The sequence below is a fragment of the Eubalaena glacialis genome, chromosome 1, assembly GCF_028564815.1.
Source record: "Eubalaena glacialis isolate mEubGla1 chromosome 1, mEubGla1.1.hap2.+ XY, whole genome shotgun sequence".
Classification (NCBI taxonomy): domain Eukaryota; kingdom Metazoa; phylum Chordata; class Mammalia; order Artiodactyla; family Balaenidae; genus Eubalaena; species Eubalaena glacialis.
In genome coordinates this window covers 120,697,776-120,715,247 of record NC_083716.1, presented here as the reverse complement: position 1 = coordinate 120,715,247, position 17,472 = coordinate 120,697,776, and the positions used below count along the sequence as shown (strand labels likewise).

At 43.2% G+C, this 17,472-nt stretch overlaps 1 protein-coding gene across 2 annotated transcripts in view; it reads right to left on the bottom strand.

The window, feature by feature from the left end:
• CCDC93 (coiled-coil domain containing 93) overlaps positions 1-17,472 on the bottom strand; it is an 87,259-nt gene that overhangs the window by 52,862 nt on the left and 16,925 nt on the right. For both annotated transcript variants that reach the window (XM_061183230.1, XM_061183238.1), the window contains exons 6-8: positions 16,824-16,880; positions 7,827-7,927; positions 282-318 (exon numbers count right to left, since the gene is read on the bottom strand). In XM_061183230.1, the coding sequence (XP_061039213.1) occupies positions 282-318; positions 7,827-7,927; positions 16,824-16,880 (195 nt within the window). The remainder of the gene's footprint in view (positions 1-281; positions 319-7,826; positions 7,928-16,823; positions 16,881-17,472) is intronic.

The window sequence follows — 17,472 nt, the reverse complement described above, 5'->3', positions numbered from 1 at the left end:
GTTTGACCCTGGTGTCATGACTTCCAATCACCCTTCACTTCCAGCCCCACGATGAGGTGCTGCCTCAGCTCCCCGGCCTGCAGGGGCAACAGACCAGGGATGCCACGAGGCAGATTCAGGGGCCAAAGGCAGCTGGCACATCCCCGCTGCCCGGGGTTGCCCAGGGACCAGAGCCCTGCTGTCCCACCCCTGCCGGGAGCCTGTCCGTGTCAGACGGAGGCAAAGGGGAGGAGCACTTGCATCTCTCAAACATTCTTTCCCATTAGACAAGCTTTTCTTACCTTTTCTGCTTTGCTCTGGCGGCTAAATCCATACCTCCTGCAAGCCACAAAAGAGGGGAGTTCAATTACTATTAAAAAAATAAATTTGATCACATGCATTTTAGTTGGATTTTTATATGAAAAGCACCAAAGAGAATTTAGGCTATTTGGTGACTGGAGAACATGTTTCAAGTGCCTAAACCAAAAACATATTCCACTGTTTTCGAATAAAGGGCCCGCCATTCTATTTGCCATATAAATACTATAAATGGGAACTCCTCCTGCAGAGTGCAACGTTCTCTTTAAGTGCGATTATTACTCTTTGAATCGGGAACTGGATTTCAGATCCACGGTTTACACTAAAAGCCTTAAAAATATCTGTATGATATGTGAATGTGTTTGCTCAAGCTAAACATGCTCTCTAATGACTACTTTCATAACCTCATGTCCAGCCCATTTTTTATTCTCAAACATAATCCAAGCATGACGCCAATAATGTTGTGTGCTCACTTCACGCAAGTTTAAATTCAAAGACGCTCACAAATGCACTTTAGTTTAAATTAGCTTTTCAGGTTCTAATTAATATCTATTTTTTAAAGCAATGCAAAAACCATTCGACCTAGAACAAAACACCCAAACTCACTTACCTTTAAATAGTTTTTAATGAAATAAAATCACATGCAACCATTTAAAAAAAACAAATTAAGGGCTCCTGCTCTTCCCTCACTCACACCTCACCCTGCTTGCTGGGTCATGTGCTGGCCTCTGACCTGGTCTCGGGCCTCCATGCCCCCTCTTCCCTCCCCATCCCTTATTCAACCTCCCGCTGGCCTGGTCCACATCTGTCACTGGCAGGGAACACATGCCCTTGTGGGCACTGTCACTAGGGCCTCCCTTCCACAGCCCCGCCTAACAACCGCTGAGCCTCACCGCCAGCAGGTCACTTTCCCCACTCCTGGGCATCGGCCCCTGAGCAGAGCTCTGCACACACTGTGCTATTCTCCTGGCTCCTCCTACTTTCCTATTCACTCCTCACACCTCAGCTCTAAAGCCACCTCTTCTTTGAAGCATTCCCAGACTTTGCTTTGGATGGTTTTAGTCATTTCCAAAAGTCAGTTCCACTTTCAATCTGAAAATCTCAATCTGGGACCAGTGCTTTGCCTGCCATGTGATGAGCGTGAAGGGAAACACACACTTGGGCACAGGATTTCTTAGAACTTTGCTGACAAATCACAGGCTTAGTTTACAGTTGAGTCTGGTATACAAGGTGGGCTGGGAAGTAGAAAGTCAGGACAACGGGTTTAGCTAGAGTCTTCACTCTGGTGCCAGCAAACTGTGTGACATGGGGGAAATTGCTTCACCTCTCTGAGCTTTGTACCACTGATATGGGATTGCAAACATGATCCCAAGCCCTGTTTAAACAGCGTCCATAGGATTTCTATAAATTACCACTGACGGTACGGGAGGGCCGGAAGGAGATACAAACTACAGGCTGGGTAGTTTGGGTTGGAAACTTTTCAATTGCTCAAACATTCTGCCCTGGCTGATCCATCCCTGTGCCTGTACGTGTTCCCCCTACTTCCTGGACAGAAATCATGTCCAACTGCCTGTTTGCCTGTCTGCATCCTTCTCCAAGAAAATGGAGAAATCAAGAAGCCAAAAGTATCACCCGACCTTGCAATAGGTTGTCTTATAACTGGAGAGACCAAAAGTCACTGCTGGTTACACTGTGTCCATCCTCTAGGCACAGATCTACAGGCCCAAAGTGCAGCAGACCAAAGTTATGTTTTGAGTATCCACCCATATCCTGTACAGGACCTTATGGCAGATTCTGTGAACTGGCTTAGTCAACATCTAGCATCTTTCTATACTGTGGAGGCAGGAGAAAAAACAACTCTATTTTCCACACTCTCTTGCACCTGGGGTTCTGAATACTACTTAGGTTCCATCAATGAGATGCATTTGCTGGAGTTTTCAATGTGTAGCAGTTAGAGAAGGAGACAGCAAAAGCACAAAGGATTCACTGCACTGGTGCGGATCACAGTAGAAGTAACCTGGTTCTGGGGCCAGAAGCTGTCACGGTGGTTTTCTGATTTTGGCAAAGTGGGTGGTTTCTTTGTCAGCAGCTGCAGTACCAGCTTCCCAACTCCACAGGCTGTTCACTAGCTTCCTGATGATGGAGGCGGAAGCAGCATCCTAGGCAGCCCAGATCTAATGTGACACTTGGGAAGTGACCCTGCTCAGCCTACGTCACATCTCTTAACTCCTCCCATCCACCCCTGCAATCAATCCTTTCTGCTGAAACTAGTGGGAAGGTTTTGTGTCCTGAACCAGGGAGCACTGACCAACAGAGGGTCTCTCTGAAGTTTCCCACTCCTAGAAGTGTCCTTGCACCCTGGGTATTCTTTTGTTTCCCAGGCCTTCAGTCTGTGGAGACCTTCAGGGCAGAAGACATACCCTCAGGCAGACGGGCCTTATCTAAGGCCCAGGAACTTTACAGATTTCCAAATAAAGCAGTAAACAGCTAAATCTGAGTAATTCAATTCCCAGGTCCCAGCTACTTCTCCTTAAAGACAGAGGCTCTGGGAAGACTTTTCTGACCACCCAAAACTAGGTTAGGCCCACACAGATATGCACTTCTGTGTTGACACCCACGGGGTACGATAATTATGTGTTATGTGCAATCTGTCTGTTGAGCCCTGGAGGGGAGGAAATTTGCTTCATTCACTTTTTTTTCTTTACATTTTTTAAGTTGAGGTATAATTCATGTAACATAAAATTCACCATTTTAAAATGTATACTTCAGTGGTTTTTAGTGTATTCACTATTTTGTGCAACCACCACTACTGTCTAATTCTAGAATAGTTCCATCACCCAAAGAGCTCCACAACCTAATATATATAAATAGCAGTTAGTCCAATTTTCCCCTATCCCCTTCCCCTGGCAACCACTAATCTACTTTCTGTCTCTGTGGATTTGCCTATTCTGAACATTTCATATAAATGGAATCATACAACACGTGGCCTTTTGTGCCTGGATTCTTTCACTTAGCATGCTTTCAAAGTTCATCAATATTATAGCATGAATCAGTACTTAATGCCTTTTCATGACTAAATAGTATCCCATTGTATGAAAAAACCACATTTTGTCTGTCCATTCAGCAGCTGATGGACATCTGGTTTGTTTCCACTTTTTGGTGACTGTGAATAGTGCTGCTATGAATATTCACTTTTGTATCCCCAGCGTCTAGTGCAGTGACTGGCACATAGTACGTAGTTAATGAACGTTTGCTGAATGAAGAGTCCCGCTGACTCTAGAAGGTTTCCTTCTCCATGTGACATAGTGGCAATGCTTCCATGACGAAAAAGAGCTGTCCTCAGCTGCCTATCAACGCCTGCCTCATTTGCTCACTGGTCCCACATCTCTGGGAGACTCTTCCGTGCTGTTTGAGTCTCATCAGGAGAACATGATACCCTTTTGCGGCCTTTCATCCTCACAAAGAGCAGGGAGATGCTTCAACTTATTTCTACTACAAACACATTTACTTCTCTTTCATCCTTCCTAGAGCATCCTTTCATGCTCTATCCTACAACCTACCTTTCCTCTTGCCCTGTCAGCTGGGCCCTTTCCTCTCAAGCGCCAGCCTGATATGCAGTGCCACGTGCTTCAATGTGCTCCTGGATTTCCCGTTGTTAGCTCTGACCCGCCAACCCGGCTGACGTCTACACCGTCAACACCAACAGAGCTCCAGCCCTCTCACCACCCAGTCACTTCCTCACACTCCAGACCCAGGACTTGGTCTTTATCATCAAGGATGTACATCTTCTAGAACTTTAAATTAGTGTTCACATACCCAAGTTATTCCGGACATACTTAAACATATTCCAATAACTAAAGCATGCATTAAAAAAATTTAAATTTAACTTAATTATTAAAATTCTGTTCCTGAGCCATACTCGTCACATTGTAAGTGCTCAACAGTCACACGTGGCTACTGGCTACCATACTGCACGTCACAGTTCTAGAAAACTAACTACCTTTCTGCCCTAGGGCAAAGTAAGACAGATATCAAATCATCTGGAATCCAGAACAAATCAGGGGCATAAAAAAGCCCTAAATACTAAGGACAGTGGATTCTGTTCTTTGTTCATTCAACAAGCATTTACTAAACACCTCTATGAGCATGTCATGGGCCTTCAGAGGGGACACAGGTTGGGAGAGACACGTCATATGCACTTAAAATGCATTTCCCCACAGTGACAGTTTCATAGTGTACTTAGTTGTTTAAGTTAGCTCCTAAAAGTTGATTGGACCCATAATATAACTGAAATACTGTAAAGATACAATTGTGTTTAAGTCTAAAATCGAAACTATGAGTCTTGTTTTTCCAACAACATAACATTTAAACAAATATACCCAACATGTTTTTAACAAGACACACAGTCCGTAAGGTCCTCAGCATAGTTGGCCAGGCTCAAAGTCTAGCCTTATTTGAGCAACTGAAAGTCAAAAAAGGGAGAAGAAACTGGGATGCTGGCCTCAAAGCCAGATGCTCTGTGGGCTTAGGCTGATGACTGACCTCTAACCCCAAAGAAGAAACACTGTTTTCCGACCTTCTTATTCTAGGAGTCAAAGTATTTTCCCTCTTGTCAAGAGGCGAGATGAAGAGGAAAACAGAAGCACTGACAACAGATAAGGGATTAGGATTCCTAGGTGGGGATGAGCAATTAAGGGACGCCCCAACAGTGAGGGGGAGGCAGGAGGAGTGCAGTGAGTCCCAGAGGCAGCAGGGGCCCAGCCCTGCCTGATTAGGAAGGAAAGGGAAGAGGGTAAGGCTTCTCACAAAGGGGCTGGAGGGAGGGCTAGAGCTGGGGGTAATGAGAACATAGGGACAGGAGAACTGAAAGGAGAGGCTGAGGTTAGGCTCCTCATTTGAATCTAAAGGTCACATTTAAGGGCATTTGAGAACTGAAAACTGCCGCTGCTCAGGATGATGGTGATGAAGATGATGGTGGTGATGGTGATGGTGATGAAGATGAAGATGAAGGTGATGGTGATGATGAAGATGAGGATGACAGTGATGGTGGTGATGATGATGATGGTGATGGTGATGGTGATGGTGATGAAGATGATGGTGGTGATGGTGATGATGAAGATGAGGATGATAGTGATGGTGGTGATGATGATGATGATGGTGATGGTGACGGTGATGGTGATGGTGATGGTGATGAAGAGGAAGATGAAGGTGATGGTGATGATGAAGATGAAGATGAAGATGATAGTGATGGTGGTGATGATAATGGTGATGGTGATGGTGAGGAAGATGAAGATAAAGATGATGGTGATGATGATGATGGTGATGATAGTGATGGTGATGATGATGGTGTTGGTGGTGACAGCACCTAACTGTTGACATTTACTGTTTTCTACATGAGACAAACTGTTCAAAGTCCTTCATAAAGACATTGTTATGTAATACTCATCGAATGGGAGAGATATCAAGCAGTGGAGAGTATTGACTTAAAACCCTAAGGGAAGAGTAAGAGAGACAGAAAGGAGGGGAGCAGCCTTCCCAAGGAAGGGGAATAAAAGAACACTTCTTGGGGCTATAAGTTTTATCCCATTTGCTCTGTCAGTTGTAATAACCACTCTCTGGTTGTTCAGTCTCAGATCAAACAACCAAGGCTGGGCCTGTCTTCCTAAAATCAAGAACCAAACTCTCACCAGAGGCTCAAACAACATTTGTAGATAATAACGATGACATGTTTTTGGAGTCCAGCAAACCTGAGTTCAAGTCCCAGTTTGAGGCTCTTACTAGTTCTTAATAGTTAGCAGTTGACCTTGGGCAGGTTATTTTTTAACCTTTCTGAATGCTGTCTTCATCATTCTCAAAAAGGGGAATGAGCTGAATAAACCATCAGAATTCTCCACCTTCATAAACTCACCCTCTCCTTACCAGAAAAGCTTGAAAAAAAAAAAAAAAAAAAAGGCAAAATAACCCCATCTCCTAAAAAACAAACAAAAAAAGGCTTCATCAAACACCCACCCCAGGCTCAGAAATCAGGAGTCAGCATGATCCCACCAATAAGAGCTAAGGCTAGTTCTGAGACACGTACTGGATATTGGAAAAAATGGAGGTATGAACAATACAAAGTACTAAAAACCACACTTCCCTAAGTCTTCTCTGGCTCCGGAACGTGACACTCACAGAGGCTGCCTCTCCAGCTCTGGCTCGCCCGGACCAGCGCAGTCTCGTGTGCCCGCTTGCAGCTGAGGGGTGGCTAGAGAGCCCCCCTCACAGTGTCCAAGGCGTGCAACCCGTCCAGTGGCACGGGACCTCACACCCGAAGGGCCCCGCATTTGGCTGTTGCCGCTGTCGTGAAATCCTTAATGATTAATCATTAGTCATGATTCTCAGCGGCCTAAGGTGCCCTGCATTTTCATTTTACACTGCTTGGGCCCTGCAAATTATGTCGCTGGTCTGGAGGTGCCTGACTCAGAAGCAGCTCAATTCGTAGCATCAGCTGGTGAGCTGTGGGGCAGCCCTCACGCTCAGGTCGGGGCCAGAACTCACAACTTCCTTTGAATGAAACGGACTAGCTTTCATTCTCAGGAAGAAAGGATCTGAGCCCGCATTACTCTCTCAAAAACAAACAAACGAACATACAAACAAAAAGTGGCAACTGCAATTCCATCTGAGAGATGGAAGAAGTGAGGCAATTAAGCCTTAATTTCCTTCTGGCTGTCTCCAGTACCCTAGAGCGAGCAGCCATCAGATGCTCACTTGGAGATGCTGGTGGCACTGCTGTTACTCCCAGCCCCCCAGTGAGGGCTGGGTTATGAGCAGGGCAGCACACCGCAATCACTCAGAGCAGAGGGGAAAGAAGCACAGGAGACGTACTCACATCAAGGAATCAGTGACCCTAAGTAGAAAATTCAGGACACAAAGGAAGGTTAATACCCAGAGTCAAGCAAAAAATTCAACGAGGAGAAGCATTCCCGTGTGTGTGTGTGTGTGTGTGTGTGTGTGTGTGTGTGTATGTAACTGAAAACTGAGGCTATAAGAACTGTATCTTTAAAAATTAGAGATGTTTTTAAGAAGTGACAAAACTACTTCTAAATTCTTTATTTTCCTGGTCAGGACAATTCTTCACAGGGAACCAAAACTATTAGACTCTGACACAAAGTAAAACTGCGGTAATTGCTTTCAATTCTTAGTTTACCTGAAGATGTTAACAAGTGGCAGGGGCATGAAGGGCAGGCCACCTGAGCCTCTGCGAATGCCCCAGGCTTCCCAGCTCCCTGAGAAGGGCAGAGCCGGGGATGGGGGCTTGGTGAGGAACTTCAAAGATCAGGCCTCTACCACCATCAGAGAAGCTACCCACAGAAACTGAGCTAATTCAACACCAGGGAGAAAAGTCCCCGGTGTTGGCAATCACAGGCTCAAACCCGTAAACTCAGTCAGGTGAAAACCAACCAAGTTCATTCCAATGAAGCAATTTAAGTTAGCTTTCCTTTTCAATGGTTTTATCAAATAGACACTTCAGACTGGGCCGCCTTCGTTACCTGCCATATTCCAAAAGCGTAGTGTGGATCCGTGATTCTTCATCCAGCAGCTCCTCTGCTGCCCGCTGGCGTTTGTACTTCCGACGGGGCTTGTAAGCATCCTAAGAGGTGGATGAGGCAGAGAGTTACTAAGCGTGAGGAGGCTGGTCCAGCCTGTCAGGGGCGGGAGTCCTTTCCCATGGCAGTGGGTATACAGCTCCCCTTCAGGAGAACAGCCGGCACATGGCGACTGCCTTCAAGGAGTCTGCCCCTTTGATTTTTATACTGTAGCAAATATTTCCACCCAATCTATGGCTTGTCAACTTTGTTTCATCTTGTTGGGTTTTTTTGTCCTACGACATTTTAATATTTCATGCAATCAAACTTATCAATCATCTTACTTCCTAACCCAGGGACTGTAAAAAAAAAAAAAAAAAAAAGCTCTTGTATGTTATTTTTATAGATTATATTTAACCTTTTAATCTATTCAGAATTTTTTGGGGGGTATAGTGAAAAGTAGGTATCTACAGATATATGTTTTTCTCTGAATGGAAAATTAAGAATCCCAACATCATCAATTTAATAGTCTATCCTTTCCTTGATTTAAAATGACAACTATATACATATATATAAAACATGTACCAATATTATCCTCTTCAATTCCTCTTGCTTTATGAGTCTTTATCCTGTCTCCACTGTTCTTTTTCAAATTTCCTGGCTATTCTTACACATTTTCTCTTCCAAATGAATTCTAGCATCAGCTTGTCAAGTTCATTATGAAAAACTGTTGAGCTTTGACTAGAATCACACCAAATTTATACATTACTTTGGGAAGAACTGACATCTCTATAATACTGAATCTTGCCTTGAAAAGCAAGATTTATCTCTCTATTCAAATCCTTCTTATTCCTTAATAAAATTTTCCATAAAAAAAATACAAATTTTCCAGTCACTACATATCCAGACCTTTCTACCACCCAGAGACATAAACCGTGCAACAATCACAGATATACATGCTAACCTAGAATGTTTAAAAAAAAAATTCTCTCATGGCATAGAAATCTCCATTTCTTGAACTCCAATACCAGAAAAGGAAAGTAGATACAAACCCTTCAGAGATATATATCTCTTTACAAAAGTGTTTTGAGGTTTATCCTTAAAAAACTTATAAAAACACAAAATGCACTTTAAACTTTCAATGACTTTTTAAATTATTAGAGTATTATTTACTTATAAATGTAGAAACACAGACCTCTTTTGTGTAGGACACATTCTGAAACTGAATATATATATATATATATATATATATATATACACATATATATTTCCTAAACAAAGTACACGGCACGTAGTAGGTGCTCAATTAACGTAGGTCTTCACCCCCCAGATGCCCTGGTTTGTCATTCTACCCCAAATGAATGTCCTTCTTGACTGCCAAACTGGCATCAAACAATACCTTAATAATATTTGCTCAGGGCTCTGGGTGCAAACAGGCAGCTGTTTGTGCAAGGTATTCCAGTTTGTCCCTGGATTTTTTCTTCTCCACTAGCGGAGTTCACCACACCTAATCTCTACCTGGACATCACCATGACAAGCATACTATCAGGTTTCTGCAGACAGTGGTATTTTTATGCTAATTAGAATTGTTCCCCTCTTGATAATTCTTGTTAACTTTATTATTATCTCACTTTTTGTTATGAAAAGTTTCAAACACACAGAAAAACATCCTTTCTGTAACATATACAATCTCAACAATTTTGTGGAAAAGGAATGAAACAGGTGCTGGGATGACCCTGGAGGGCTGTTTTTGTAACTCACTGCCGCAAATACTCCTAGGTTGCTGCTGGTGCCTATGTGAATAGGAAGCTATAAATAACACAAAACAGATTTATGGAGAAATGAAAAACATAATAGACCCATATGACGTCAGTTACTGTGTATGATTTAATTTCCACGGAGCTCTACCATTACAGCAGCACTATATGACTGAGCTTACCTGCTACTTTCCTTAGTTACCATTCGCTACTTTCCTTAGTTACCATTCGCTACTTTCCTTAGTTACCATTCGCTACTTTCCTTAGTTACCATTCGCTACTTTCCTTGGTTACCATTCATGGAGTCAACGACTCCAGACAGGAAACTGGAGTCTAAAGAAGGACTGACTCCAAAACAAAAGCATACTGAAACCGACAGCCACAAGGACCTTTTATTCTGCCTAACAATGACAAATGTTGGCCTTTGTGTAATTATCCTTATACTTTAAGGCACGGCACATACATCTCACCTTTCACATTTTATAACTACACCATGAGGTAGGAGCAGGGCAGATGCCATTACCTCCACCTTGCTACTAAAGAAGCAGCGATTAAATAATTCGCCTCTCAGTTACGGTGGGCAACCCCTTCAGGAAATACCCAGGGGGCAGCAAGACAGCCACGGGCAGCCACTGCCCTCCAGAGCTCCAGGGGGCCAGACCACACCCAACTCAGCAGGAAGCACATATCATTCTCCCAGGGCTCACCTGGCAGCCCAAATCCAAACCCTACTCTCACAGACACACCTCCGCCCACCAGCCCCTGAACAAACGCTGCCTTCCACCCAGAGGGGCTCCGCTGATGTTCGCATCAGCAAGTGCAGGGCCCTGAAACACCCCATAAGAGAGTCATTATAACTGAGACAAATCAGGTTGTTTTCTTCATTCTCACATGAATAAAACCACCACCAGCACAGAAATGAAGCCCTGGGAACTGAGTGAGGGAATGCTCATGTCTATGGGTAGGAAAGTTAGCTGGGGAGGTAGGGTTTTCTCCAGACGCCCCTAAACTTTGTTCTTCCTCTATTCTCTTTCACATGAGCTCCGCCGTGCAGGCCTGTCTTCTGTTCTTTGAGGTCCGGCACAAGTCCCACCTCAGGTCCCCTTGGGTTTGTACCAAACAGTGTAACTCGGTGGGTGAGAAGGAGGTCACTGCTTTGTATACACGAGCCAAGATGGCTTCTGTATATTGACTCCTAGGTTTACTTCTTCACAGCAGGCTGAGACCCACAGCTCAAAACCCTCCAGCACCAACCTCAAACTTTCCACAGACCCAGCTGTTTAAAAGACGGCCCCACTAAGCAGAGTTTAGCGGTTTACAGCCTGTCCACATTGCATGCTCTGCAAAACTGCACCTGACATTTGCGAACCATACACAGGATAAGCCCCGTGGCTATAAAGACCCCAGGCTGCAGCTGCCCTTCAGATTTCTCTAACCTGCCCCGGCCGAGGCTCCCTCGTTTCCTCGCCTCCCCTTCTGAATGGCGGCCCCGGCACCTAGGCCTCGGGATGGCCTGCACACTGAGAGTCTCCCCACCCTTCAGGCAAACCTGTCAAAGCACCGCCCAGAGACCCTGTGTGTGCTACTGCTAGCCCCCGTCACGTCTCTTCCCTTGATGAGGCCCGAAATCCCTTCAATCCCTTACAGCTGCAATGCTCCTGCTTTCACCTCATACCCTAGAATGCGGTCTGGCACACAGTGAGTGCTCAATCACTATTATGGAATGAATATATGGAGGCAGACAGACAGGATTTTAACCCGTGCCCCATTACTACCTCTCTGATTTGGGGCAAATTACTTTAACCTCTGAGGTTTTCCATCTGTAAAATAGGTATATGGAGAGAGTCGTAAGGATTAGTCAATCTATTTAACGTTATCTGATAACACATTAAGGGCTAAGATATACATACATGTGTATATTTGCTATTATTATTATTATTTTTTTAAGTTTTTATTTATTTATTTATTTATTTATGGCTCTGTTGGGTCTTCGTTTCTGTGCGAGGGCTTCCTCTAGTTGAGGCAAGTGGGGGCCACTCTTCATCGCGGTGCGCGGGCCTCTCACTATCGCGGCCTCTCTTGTTGCGGAGCACAGGCTCCAGATGCGCAGGCTCAGTAGTTGTGGCTCACGGGCCCAGCTGCTCCGCGGCACGTGGGATCTTCCCAGACCAGGGCTCGAACCCGTGTCCCCTGCATTGGCAGGCAGATTCTCAACCACTGCGCCACCAGGGAAGCCCATATTTGCTCTTATTGATAAAATGTACTAATATATATTTTTTTACTTGTGTTGCCACATTTACATTTCATGTCCTGGATAGAAAGGCCCTCCTCACAGCGTTTCCTATGGAAGAACACAGTGGAGTCGTAGTTTTAAATGACCTGGTCTCTTAGGGGACCAATAAGAAGTCTTTTTTTTTTTTCCCTCTGTCCCCTCTGTTCTCATACAAAATTCTAAACATTACCAAGAAATGCTCAACAAATAGTAAGCAAATGTATCTTTGGGGGCTTTGGGTAAAATTTCACAGCTACTCTTTACTCAAGGTTGAGAGAGACTGAAAGACCTCACTGCACAGGTCAGATACTTCATGAATATGGAAGGCTGACAGTTCAGAAAAGGAGGAAGTAGGCTGTATAACAGCACATTAGGTGAGACAACTGAGCGATTATGATTATGATGCGAAAGTGGAAGGGTAAGGGGACGCCTGTCCTGGGCAATAGTTTCATTTTCTTATGTCCTTTGAAAATACCACCTCCCATCAAGCAGGCCTTCTACAAAGCGGCCACCTATTCTGTGAAAACGAGATATGGAGAAGTCAAGAAAAGAACACATTTCAAAGGAGAGGCAGAGGTACTGGGAATAATCCCCAGGAGGAAGAAAAATGAGGCCAAGGCAGAAAGAGAGAACACTGGAAGGTGATGAGCTCAGAAGTTAAAAGTTCACACAACAGCCTTTCTGCCAGGCAATCTGGCAAGAGGTACTAACAGATTGAGGCATAACCTCTGAACCAACTCCACTTCATGGAATGCAACCCAAGTAAATCATTAAAGATAAAAGAAAAAATTTAGCTGTGGGGATGTCCTACATAATAGCCAAAACAAAACAAAACAAAACCAAAAAAACCCCAAAAAAACAAACTAAGCTAGTTAAATGAGTACCACACAATGCATAATGTACAGCCACTAAAAATGCTACGGAGGTATATTTATTGGCATGGAAATATATCCTTGATTATACTGTGGAGCAAAATAACCACACAACAAAACAGAATATGTAGTATCATGTCATTTTTTGTGATCTCTAATTTTCTATATTGATATCCATAACTATATATTTCCTACCTGGAATAACAGTGGTTATCCCTAGCTGGTGGTATCATGGGTGATCTAGTCTTTGTACTTTTTCTCCATTTCCTAATTTTTCATTATTACTACAGTAGTAGTATGAAAGAAAAATAACCTTTCGTAAAACAAAAAATCATGCATCAAAAAAATAGATGAGCTACATAACCAAGGATGAATGCAAAAAATTGGAATAGTCCTACAAAGATGGCTAAAGACAAGACAAGCTTATATTCTTATAAGCTAAAACTTTTTGAAAAATATTAAAATGTTTAATATTTATTTTTAAAAAGATATGTAAACAAGAGTAAGTAAAGTTTGCTTGCTGAGGCACAATGATAACTTGTTAATAGATGGAAAAAAAGACAACGGGACAATCTCCACTTGGCACCCATTCTCCAGCTGGACAAATGGTCTTCAAAAGGGCAAAGGCAGAGTAGATGCCCTCACAAGGGCAGAGCACCCAACCACTCTGCATGCATCTGAGTCTCTGGGACCCTGACAAATAATACCCCAGGGTCCTGAAATCAGTCAGAAACATTATGGCCAAATCAGTGTCAGGGATACGTAGGAAATGAGAGACCAGGTGAAGAGTGAGAAAACTAGAGAAGCACCAAAACCTGCTGTGTTTGAGGAGCCAGATGTAAAATGAAAACCTGGCTGCCTCTTCTCAGCTCCGCAACTGTGTAGGGAACTTATTAACCTTTCTGAGTTTCAACTTCCTGATTTATAAAACGGAAATATAACGCGTAAGTCCTTGAGTGTTGATGAGGAGTACATGAGATAATGTTTGTAAAATGCCTCATTAGATGTCAAGCACATAGAAGGCAGTCAGTACCCGGCAGCTACATGCATATTTTATAAAAGGCTGGCTCTAGAAACCTGGCGCTGTATGTAAGACCGAATTTTAATCCTTAATTTACCATTCAGAGTTTAAATTTGGGATTCTACATTTGTCAGTAAGGGGCAGTAAGAAACAGTGATGAGACATCTGAAGGGCAGAACTGGGGAGAGGCTGGAAGGAGAAGAAAACATTCTTGAGAAACTAAGACTTGCAAAGAGCCACACCCTGGTCACCTAGGAAAGACTTTATTCCCTTTACGAGGGGACGGACTCTGCTTGGAGAGAGTGACAGCAAACAAAACCCAGCAAGCTGTTCCATGTCTTACACTGACTCACAAGAAGAAGACAGGGACATGGAGCCCGGAGTCTCTGACAAGCTCCTGGGACCCTCACTCCAAGGCCGCAAGCAAGCGTGTGCAGAAGTGGTGGGTGGGAAGGATGGAAGTTAATGGCAGCAGAGCTCAGCTCAGAAACCTAAGAAGACAGCATCTAGAAATGGGGGAGTATTTTCAGTAGATGGAGAAAGAAGAAAACAAACAAACAAAACCCAAAGGCCAGCTCTGGCCATCCGTAAAAAATTTTTTATCATTCCTGTTGCAAATGTATTGACAGTCAACCAAGGAGTAAGTTCACACATAAGAAAAGGAAATAAACTAAGCAATTTGAACTATTATCAGAGACCTACAATTTTTTTTCCATTTTCCTTTATCTTGATATTATTTTCTAATGAGCTGCAAATGGCATTTTATCTAGCATTTTATTGCATTCTGGCTCCATCATCACCAATGTGACCTAGGGCAACCTACATAACTGATCTGTGCCTTAAGTTTCCTCACCTGTCAAAAAAAAAAATACTATTACTTCATAGGGTTGTGGTGAGCACTAGGTAAGTTATATATAAATGCTTAGAACAATGTTTGGGCACTATATATTTGTCACTGTCATTATCTCCTTAAATTCCATTAAGAATTTAAGTCATATTGCCAAGCAGAAGACGATTATCTTTAAAAACCCCGTTACAAACGAGAAGAAGAAATAATGGGTCTCTAGAGGCCTGAAATGTTTAATAGGTAAAGAGACATCAGGCCCAGTTTGATCAACAGCTACACTGGCCTTTTATTCTTGGTGATACAGCCAAAAAATGTAATGTTTCTCACTCTCTACCCAGGGCTCCAAGTGAGATTTGCACATGAAGATATTCAATTAAACATTAAATATTTTTTACACTATTGATAGTATGTATAAAATAGATAACTAATGAGAACCTACTGTACAGCACAGGGAACTCTACTCAGTGCTCTGTGGTGACCTAAATGGGAAGGAAATCCAAAAAAGAGGGGATATATGTATACGTATAGCTGATTCACTCTGCTGCACAGCAGAAACTAACACAAAGTTGTAAAGCAACTATACGCCAATAAAATAAAATAAAATAAAATAAAACAACATGCTGAAAATATCAAAAAAAAAAAGAATTGGATTTTATAAGATTTGATACAGTAATATATGCCTGTAGTTGTAATTTGGAAAAATAAACTTCCTACAGCTTCTTAATTAAAACAAATTAAATAGTTTTTACATTATTGTTTTTGAATAGGTAATACACAGACTTAGTATAAAAATCCAAATAGTACAGAGTTTATAGGGAAAAGAGAATTTCCCTTCCTCTCCTGCCACTGGCTCCCCAGCTCCCTGTATCAGAGGTAATGCTGTGACCTAATTCTCAGGTCTTTCCGGAAATGAAGCATCATTTAAAACAAGGGAAAGCAACAGCACATACAACCAATTGGTTATTATTTGTCATGAAAATGCGATCAGGAGGAATCTTTAACAGCACACAAGACTCTATATTGGTAAGTGGAAAAAAACCTACAAAATTACATTCAAAGTATAATTCTAATTCACTATAAAAATACACATTAAAAACATAGAAGAAATATGTCCAAGCATCACAAGTGGCTGCTTCTGTGTTGTTAGATTAAGGTTGATTTTCTTCCTCTCATCTATCAATCTTTTTAAAGAAAACTTTAAAGATGTTCTAAACTGAACATCTACCTCACAACCAGGAAAAAAATTACTTGCTGTTCTATCATGTCCTCTTAGTATTATTATTTAATACTGCCACCAAATCTGAAAACAGCATCTGGCTTCAGAGTGTAGCTATGTTAAAGGTTTTCCATTTCTCCCATTTCCAAAATGGAATTGTGGAAAAGATACAAATTACAACCATAAACTGACAAAGGCTTTTTTGTTTTAAATGAGCATTTCATGTCTTTCATCATCAAACTACTGTTATTTTTTTCACAGTAATCACCTGGGGAGACCACACATTTATTCTTAAAAGTAAAAAAAAAAAAAAAATGCAGAATAACTCTAGACGTTATTTTCTAAAGAAAGTGAATTTACACCCAGGCATTGAGGCTCCATTCCCATCAGCTCAAGTAGGAAGGCTGGGGGGTGAGGAGAGGGTAGCACTGACAAGGTTCTGCTGGGCTCTGGCCCAGAGTGTTTTGAAAAGGCCCAAAGCTCTCCTCTGGCCCTTGCACTGGGGAAGTGGGCACATGAGTGCAGACCCTGTGGTTAAGATACACTGTGCTTGGGGACAAAGGCCATCCCAGAGTTTCCCACACAAAGCTCAGAAGCTACTCTGCCTCTCCGAAGCCGTCATGGCGGTGGTCACCTCAATGCATCAGCTCTAGTTCGTCGTCTGCTCTTTGGAGCTACGTGAAGTTTACAGCTGCCACTGGCACAAATGAGGAAGGGCTTCGGGTCTGGAAAACTGGAACTAAGGGAAACACAGGGCAGTGGTTGTGGCACGTGCTACCCTGAACGCTGGCTTCGGACACCGGGGACGCACAGCAGGCAGGGCCTCCCTCACGTGTGCACCTGAGGTCAGCTCTTGGGCAACCCAGCAGATAGAAACCTCGGGGGGTAGGGGCTTCTGTGATTTAACTCAAAGGGCTACTTGGAGGCTATGACCCTATGTTCTTCCCTTACAGAAGAACTCGGGCAGGGAACTCACCGAGAGGTCAACAACTGTCTTGATGGCCTTTTCTTTTCTCTTGATGAAGTCATCATCCTGCAAGACAAGAAGACACAGGGATGAAACAAATCTTCCTGAGTAAAGACTGAAACTCAGCTGGACTGCTCAGCAGTCCGTCTTATAAACTGACTTCTCATCACAACTTTGCCTGAAGAAGTCTCAGTTTTCTAACAAATTGGAATATATCCTGCATGGGAAAAAGCTAGGGCCTCTGCCGAGGGCTGCAAAACAGATCCCTATAGCCGGTGAGAAAAAGGGGGACCACAGAGTGTAGTGGTGAAGACAAGCGTTCTCACTTCAGATCCTTATGAGCTCTGAAACCTCAGCAAGTTACCGAACCTCTAAGGCTTAGCGTTTCCACCTGCAAAACGGGGATGACACCGCCTATCTCAGGGAGCAGCCATGAGGATGAAAAAGCAGAAGGCGTGAGATGTGCCGTGACTGGAAGGTAGCGTCCGACAGTGGTCAGCCAGTATTGCTGTTGTGACGACTATTCAACTGTGACTCTAGGTGCGTCCCAAGCAGGGGGGTCTCTCGAAAACCTTCATGTGACTCTACAAAGATATACTCACGCTCTTGTAATTTCACAAAAGGTCCAGATCAAGTACCACAATTGAGAGACAAGGAC